General features: G+C 32.4%; 1 protein-coding gene across 3 annotated transcripts; it reads right to left on the minus strand.

Annotated features, from left to right (window-relative positions):
- Window positions 1-2,770: 2,770 nt before the first annotated feature.
- On the minus strand, window positions 2,771-7,678 carry LOC149568575 (asparagine synthetase [glutamine-hydrolyzing] 3-like). Of its 3 annotated transcripts, XM_089817583.1 has the most exons (12): window positions 7,528-7,678; window positions 6,302-6,539; window positions 6,121-6,216; window positions 5,567-5,661; window positions 5,297-5,458; window positions 5,105-5,185; window positions 4,737-4,958; window positions 4,483-4,617; window positions 4,282-4,362; window positions 3,681-3,767; window positions 3,327-3,434; window positions 2,771-3,242 (listed from the first exon to the last, which is right to left on the minus strand). In XM_089817583.1, exons 2-12 carry the CDS (start codon window positions 6,411-6,413, stop codon window positions 2,970-2,972), a joined length of 1,452 nt encoding a protein of 483 aa, XP_089673709.1. In that variant the 5' UTR covers window positions 6,414-6,539; window positions 7,528-7,678; the 3' UTR covers window positions 2,771-2,969. The 3 variants fall into 3 exon arrangements, with proteins under 3 accessions (XP_089673709.1, XP_089673708.1, XP_089673707.1); XM_089817582.1 differs by lacking the exon at window positions 7,528-7,678 and having other exon boundaries at window positions 6,302-6,601; XM_089817581.1 differs by lacking the exon at window positions 7,528-7,678 and having other exon boundaries at window positions 4,276-4,362; window positions 6,302-6,601.
- Window positions 7,679-8,015: the final 337 nt, after the last annotated feature.

Below are 8,015 nucleotides of genomic sequence, written 5' to 3' on the forward strand. Positions count from 1 at the left end.
AATGCACATGTATACTTTACAAAAATCAAAATTGAAAATAAATTATAGAAAACACTTACATTTATTTGGTTGAAATGAAGAGTATTAATCACTAGTTTAGCACAAGTGATTGCAATAGTATAGCCTACCACAAATACAACAAGTGCCATGTAGTGGCATGTACTTGCCTTTATAGTGCATTGTAATAAATATAATTTAAACAACAATTGTCCAAATAAAAAATACACAAATAATAAAGATAACTCAATAATAAATAATATAATCACACAATTAAAAAATAATTCAATAAAGAATGTTTTATCCTTGAGAGAAATCTCATTTTATTATTATGACAAAAACATAATTGAGCAAAGATTACCCTATGCATCCATATAAAACTATGAATGGAAGTTCAAATTTCTAGTAGTTACTATTGAAAAACACTTAATACTTATCTATTATAAAAACAAAAACAAAAACAGAATAAAATTTCAACATTGATCCACTTTGAAAACTAACAAACATTGTCCACCAATAAATGTTTGAAGTTTCCTCATTTAAGATCTCTCAATTCTTCCCATATGAAAGGTAAAGGTGAAAAACACTTCTAATAAAATAGGAGATTAAAAATAAATTTAAAACTTTTCTTACTTGGCTTAAAATCATAGTGTAGTCATAAGAAATTATGTTGAAAGAAGTTTTTAATATTGGCAAGGAATAAACTACATTAGTTTACTTTACTATTATTTAGTAACTTGTTTTAAACTTTACTATTATTTAGTAACTTTTTAAAATAATATAGTTTATTTTTATTATTATTTCTGATTAGTTAAGAGCATCACTATATTACACAAGCCTTGTCAATCTAACAAAATCAATTTGATTTTTTCAAAATCAAATTTATATTGTTTTTCATAATTGAAACTAAATTTTTGAAAGATTTCAATATTTGCATATCCATAATAATAGGCGAAGAAAATGGAATATGGAGGAAGCCCGAAAAAGGGGTCCTATAACACAAAATGTCTTAGATCAATGAGGTTTTAAATAAACAATATTTTTATTGCAAAAAATTAAAACTACAAATTTGAACATTACAAAAACTATTATCATCTACAAAAGTGAAAAAAATAATGTTGTCTAATTGGTGACAACTAATTGACTAATTTGTGAAGTGAATGCAATAGTCTTTGCCTACGACAAGTTAATAAGTACAATAAGGTAAATATATTTTTAGTTCTCTATATCATGATTGCTATTTTACATTTATAATTATTTCACCCACTTTCAATTCATAGAAAATATAGATAGATTCCTACAATTTCATATTGTTTGTTTTAGGATATATCTTCTATAGCTTTTAGCAATTTATAATCATAAGTCATTTTTGGGTTCTATCTTCTCTAGCTTTTAGTATAATCTAAGTCATTTTTAATGATTTAGTTTTTTATATAAGCTTTTAGCATTTCATAATCTAAACTCATTTTCAAGAGTATTATTGATGTAGTTTAAAAAATATATATTTTAAATTTCTTTCAATGTCAATCTATTTTAAAACTATTTTGTGAGTTTCTATACATCATATGATTACGTACAATGTACATTTATTGAAAACTTGACAACTAATCCATTGATGATATTAATGCATGTCTTGATTTTACTTTTTTCACCCCTAACCATTGCCCACACTACACATCAGTACACTCTATGCGAATTGGTTGATACACCAAAATCCAAAGTAAAATAGGTTTTGCAAGCACAATAGTGTCATAGTTTACAACTTAGGATTCATGAAAATAGATCAAGTTAAATAGTTCTTAAAAAATAACTTATTTTGTTTTATTATGAAAAAGATGTCATTCAAGTTTTGTTTACTATAACACATAATTGATCTATATTATTGTGTCAACCTTTTGAATTTGTGCTTTATGCTCTTTTGAACTCACATTTTCTTTTATTGTTGGTGAACTTTCCTCAAAAGTTGTAATACATGGTGAAACTTAATATTAAGTCTTTGATACTTGATAATGTATTTATTGATAATTACTAATCATTTTCAGTTTGGTGGTGGTTTTCTAATGCCAACAATTCCTTATAATGTGATATAATTAATGACATTTATAAGAATATTAGAAAAAGATTCTTTACATTGATTTTGTTCAAAACTTATTCTCAACATGTATGCACTCTGCACTTGCATATATTGTTTGTGCTTTCGTTTCAATTTTCAACTAATTTAAGAAATGCTCACCAAATATCTTAATAACAACATATTATAGTTTTCTTTATATGATTCATATAAATGTGGTATTTTTTACTCAATCGATATGGCTAAACCTGTAAATTGATTTCTTTATTCATTTGTTATATTCTCTATCATATTTGTTTACCTAACCGATGGAAGGATTTCAATTTTTATATATGTTTTCTAAACTCTCTATTCTATCAAATCTTTATGATAACTTAATTTAATAAAATCAATAATTTATAAAGGGAAAAAAATACCTATAGTTTCTCCAAAAAAAAAAATTAGTTAGAGAAAATGATTTGAAAACATAAATCTTCGCCTAAACACAAAGAGACTAATAATAATTGTGTATTTTCTCTTTATGTAACGTTTATTGATGTAATATGTGCATTGTTACACTATAGAAGATTGGACCGGTGTTGATGAGAAGGAAATAGCAATAATATGTTGCACTTTTATACTATAGAAGATTATACCAGTGTTGATATGAAGAAAATAATCATAATATGTTGCACTTTTACACTATAAAAGATTGGACAGATGTTGATAAAAAGAAAATAAAGATTTTTTTATATTCTAATATGTTGCACTTTTACATTTTTGAAGATTGGGCCCATTCTTTTATAATTCCCAATATAAACCCATCATTGCTAAATTTACAAATGTCTTATTTTCAATCTTTTAGAAGAAACGCCTTACCGTACTACACACTAAATGTACATTGAAAGATTAATTACAAGTTTTAACCCCGAATGGTTACTTCCCTGACAGATATTGGATCTCCCATGAGAGTGCCGGAGGTATTCTCCAAAGAAGTCCCAAAGCTAGCCGTTACAGTTAGCTTGGGTGGGTGTGATGGAATTTTGTGGATGTCTTGGTAGGCAGAGGCATGAACTCCTAGAGCTGCTCTGCCAGATGGGTCAAGATGATTGGTCCACGCGGCGTCCCACTCCACTGCTTTTGCTGTGCTACATGCCACACTTGGCCCCCCTGGCACCGTCAACCTCGCCGCATTCTGTTCAAACAAACCTTCTTCCCATCAGTCATGAAATCAATCCAAATTGTATGTTTTGGGCTACAAGAGATCTTCAGAGGTTACCTGAGGAAACAATCTTTCAAATATCATCCTGTAATACAATGCTTCCTTCGTGTTGGGTGTGTTATGAGGAAACACATACTTGGCGTTACCCAACATCATATCTGTCACCTGAAAATTGAAGAAAACATTAATAAACTGTCTAGAAAAGGATTGGAGCAGATATTATAGAGAAAAATAAAGAGATTGAAACCATATCTTTAAAGTTTTTGACTTGTTCAAATGGTTCATCTACAATTATACTAATAGATGAAGATTGATCTAACTGAAGAAGCTAATTGATTTCACATATACCATTTAAACAAGTTAGAAATTTACTATGCTGCTTAAATTTGTTCAACAAAAAGAGCTACATACATGCTCTGCCGCATGTGCTTTCAGACCATCAATCCAACTGTAACCAACTCCATCACTGAATTGCTCCTTTTGTCTGTAGAGGATGTGCTGAAACATCACCACCCAAATGATGTTATTGTAGAATATGTTGTTTCTGATTTGAAAAGAAATTATGTATAACAATACTTAGATGTATTGTATGAATGGAGAAATTTAATATGGTCTTGCATTTATAACTTGAGGATGAAAATGATAAGTATAAAATATTTTTGGATTTGATTATAATGTTCAGATATTGTATGTATTAAAAAGTTCAACATAATCTTATTTAGATTTATAATCAGAGGTTGAAAAAGATTAGTATGGGATATCTGTAGATTTGATTGGCCGAAGTGTTAATGAGACTTCGGATTAAATTTCATGATCTTTAGATAAGAAATCAGGGAGGAGCTATTTTTTATGAGAGATCAAAACCTTTTTTATTCTATTTCTTAACGAAAGAATAAAGAATTTAATCTGAAACGCAAATGAAAAAAACCATATAATCAAATTCAGAAACGTCTCACACTAATATCATAAACTCAAAAAGTTTTATGCATCAAAGAAACCTACGAACCCAAACCTGTGGAAGATAAGGACTTTCCTTGTCATCGAATGCCTTTCGCAAGACCCATTTTTCAATCCGCCCTTCTTCAGGGCGCACCTGTTACAAAATTTTCAGTATAATCAATCATCTATTACTGCACTGAAATCTCCTCCAACTATTTGTCTCCATTCAAATATTCAGCTCTCGGATTAAAAGTAATGGCAGTAGGCATTATACCATTTTCCAGTTGGGATCAATGTCCATAGCAACATTGATAAATTCCTTGTCTAAAAATGGTACACGAGCCTCCAAGCCCCACGCAGATGTAGATTTGTTTGCCCTCAAGCAGTCATACATATGTAAAGCCTTTATCTGCATTCCCAAATGAAGGAATCACAATTCAAAATGTTTTTCATGGAGGACTTAATCAGTTCTGGTACCCTCCAAATGTAGATTTGTTCAGAGGGTTTGTGTGAATAAGGTGTTCCTACCTTACGACAAGTTTCCTCGTGAAATTCTCGTTTGTCAGGAGCTTTGTGGAAATACAAATAACCTCCAAATATTTCATCTGAACCTTCGCCAGAAAGGACCATTTTCACTCCCAGAGACTTGATCTTCCGTGACATTAAGAACATTGGTGTGCTTGCTCTTATAGTTGTCACGTCATATGTTTCCACATGATGGATTACATCCTCTAGTGCATCTATGCCATCCTGTTATAAAAAGATTCATCACAAACATAATGGAAGTTTTTCTATTAATTTATTTCTCTGCTTTTTCCTTTGTTTCTTCTGATGATAGTCCATAAAATGTGGTCTGGTATATTAATTCAATAATTCAAACTGAATGATATACATACCTGCACAGTGAAGTGAAATTCATGATGAAGGGTGCCAAGGTAATCTGCAACTTCTCTTGCAGCCTTTAAATCTGGAGACCCCTGCTTGTGTGTGAAAAGAGAAAATTATTGTTCAAGAATTTATAGAATGGAGTCTCAGTCTAGAATTGGGAAAATTCAAACAAGAAATTGAAGGGGAGAAAAGAGAATGACCTCTAATCCAACACAGAAAGAGTGTAATTTTGCTCCATAAAGCTTGGTATGATTAGTACCAGTCAAATGGCGAGCGGCAATTGCAGCAACTAATGACGAGTCCAACCCCCCTGAGAGAAGTACTCCGAATGGAACATCCGTCATCAGCCGTTTTATTACTGCCTGCATCCCCAACAATTCACAGTCAAATACCTTAGTTTTCATTGATACTTCTCATATTCCCAATTTACTCTACACTTTACAAAACATAAGCATGTTCATAGTACATACATTCTCAAATGCTCTTCTTAAAACCAGAGGATCGTATGGAGTTGATGGTAGTTTTTCTGAAAACCATAGTGGGTTGTACCACCTACGCAAGCCTCCTGCATGAATAATCAAATGATCATAAGTTTAGAAATTTGTACAGGATGGTTATAATCAGTTTCTCCTCTCATCGTATCGATGTCTTGATCACAATGGCCATATTGTTGATGGGTTAAATGACAATCCTAACAAGAAAGAAACGGTTGTGACATAAACTATTCACATTGATAGTTTTTGAATTCAATTGTATTAGTATTCTCAATCGATACTCCAGCACACAATCAATGATTTATTTTGGATTCAACTCAGCACACATTCAATGATTGATTTCGGATTCAACTGTATTTGTTTTCAGAGCACATTCGCTGATCCATTGCCAAATAAAGAAAACAAAGAACATACTCAATGATTCATTGCCCAGAAACAAAGAAGATTTATCCTCTTACCCGAGGATAAAAGAACAATGTAATGTAGGATCTATACCACAATATGTATCGTACACCAAATCATTGTTTTACCTTGTTTGCTGGAGTATATATGCCCTGGAGGAAACGCCTCAAAACGTTCACAGTCATCGTTCAAAGCTTTCATTTCTGATGCAAACCAGAGAGATCCTGCAATAACCCATGACAGCAATGGAGATAAAGCAATGCAATCTGCATAATTGCCCACATCAAAACAGAGTGAAGTAATGTGTACCATCAAGTCCCCATCCGATGTATAAAGGAGTGATTCCTATCGCATCTCTAGCGGCAATGAAGCTGCCATCACGCGTGTCAAGCAGAACGAAGGAGAACATCCCATCCAACATATTGATGAATTCTTCACCATGCTCCTCGTACAGATGTGCAATCACCTCACAGTCACTACCGCTTCTGAACTTGTGAGACTTCAGTCCTTGCCTCAGTTCTTCATGATTATAAATCTCTCCGTTTACCTGTAGTCCAAATTTAGGCATCAATTTTGGTTTGAGTGAGCTTATAGATGTAGAATACATAGGGCAATCATGTCATTATGTCATTATGGGGTAAAACACAAAGATTTAGAATGAATAAATGGGAGGTTTCAGCTGGAGGATTTTGAATAGAACATTTATTTGTCTACTGATTTTGAATGCTACATTTGAATTATATATTTTGTCAAATGACTTTTATTTGAATTAAAGATAAATTAGTCATAAACAGGATTTATAGCATAGTCACACATTGGCAGAGCATCCAATAACGAATGGAAAACTTAGATGTAATTTTAATAAAGTTCAAAATACTATCACGGTTTAGATCAGATCGGCAGAGCTAGGCTAAGCTAGATGCCTGAACATTTACAGTGTGGATTAAAGAGGGTGTTCGGTAAATGAATCGCACTTGAATCAAAGATCGATTGGTCACAAAGAGGTCTCGTTGCTCAATAGTAGAACATTTAAATAGCAAATGATTGTTTTTCACTTTGATTCAAAGAGGGGTTGGAATATGAACCACACCTAAGCCAAAGATTGAGCTATCAGTCAATAACTCAATGACAGAATAAGACTGTAAATTGAATCTTAAATGATGTATGAAAAGCAGCTGCTTTGGAAAATTGAGCTCCTTTTCTATTAGCTGGCCGAGATTATACTTGTACACAGATATTAGAGATATTGTATTCAGTTGATTCGATATTGTGATATTGTTATCAAGATTTAACACATTGTCTATATTTTATGAATAGAGAGAGGTCACCCTCTCTAATACTACTCCAACTTAAACATACTTAACTATAAAAATTCTTCAACTATTAAACCCACTATGTTGAAGTTGCTCCCTCTACTTGATTTGACATTGTTAAAAATGCACCAAAAAGATCAAATTATTACCACTAAATTGATAAAACGAAAAATTAAACTTGCACATGTTTGAAGTTGATGATCAGAGCAATAAGGGACTTACAATCACAGCTATAGTTTTATCTTCATTGAAAAGGGGTTGATCGCCAGATATAGGGTCTATAATAGCCAACCTCTGGTGAGCAATAACGGCATTTCCGTTCTGGTACAGTCCACTCCAATCGGGGCCTCTATGTCTGAGCCTGCACAAGCAACGAACGATACAAACCAGCTTAGTTCCAACACAAATCCTATATTTCTCAGCTAAACTACAAAATGGGTCTATTTTCTGGGGTATAGTGTACTAAAAAGGGGTCCCCCAGTATCTGGGGACTGAATGTTGTGAACTCCTGACAAAGTGGCCCCTCCGTACCCCAGTCATTTGGCCCAATTTGAAGGCCACACTTCCCAAGAAATTGGAATGATAAGTCCAAACTCATGATATGCTGTGATAAGGGTTCGTTTGGATCGTGGATTTCAGTAGGAATTGGAATTCGGAATTCTTAAAAGTTTCTAGTCTACTATTTAGATCTGCAAAATGAGAATTAGAAT

This window comes from Cupressus sempervirens, chromosome 3 (genome assembly GCF_028749045.1).
Source record: "Cupressus sempervirens isolate cs-2001-9-10 chromosome 3, ASM2874904v1, whole genome shotgun sequence".
In the NCBI taxonomy this organism is placed as follows: domain Eukaryota; kingdom Viridiplantae; phylum Streptophyta; class Pinopsida; order Cupressales; family Cupressaceae; genus Cupressus; species Cupressus sempervirens.

What these genes read in the sequence shown, in the direction of transcription:
- LOC149568575 (XM_089817581.1), bottom strand. Translation starts at nt 6,599, where the DNA reads ATGTATTCTACATCTATAAGCTCACTCAAACCAAAATTGATGCCTAAA. An exon ending in AATTTCACTTCACTGTGCAG is followed by an intron (nt 4,959 to 5,104) that starts GTATGTATATCA and finishes TTTTTATAACAG; the next exon opens with GATGGCATAGATGCACTAGA. An exon ending in TTGATCCCAACTGGAAAATG is followed by an intron (nt 4,363 to 4,482) that starts GTATAATGCCTA and finishes ATTTTGTAACAG; the next exon opens with GTGCGCCCTGAAGAAGGGCG.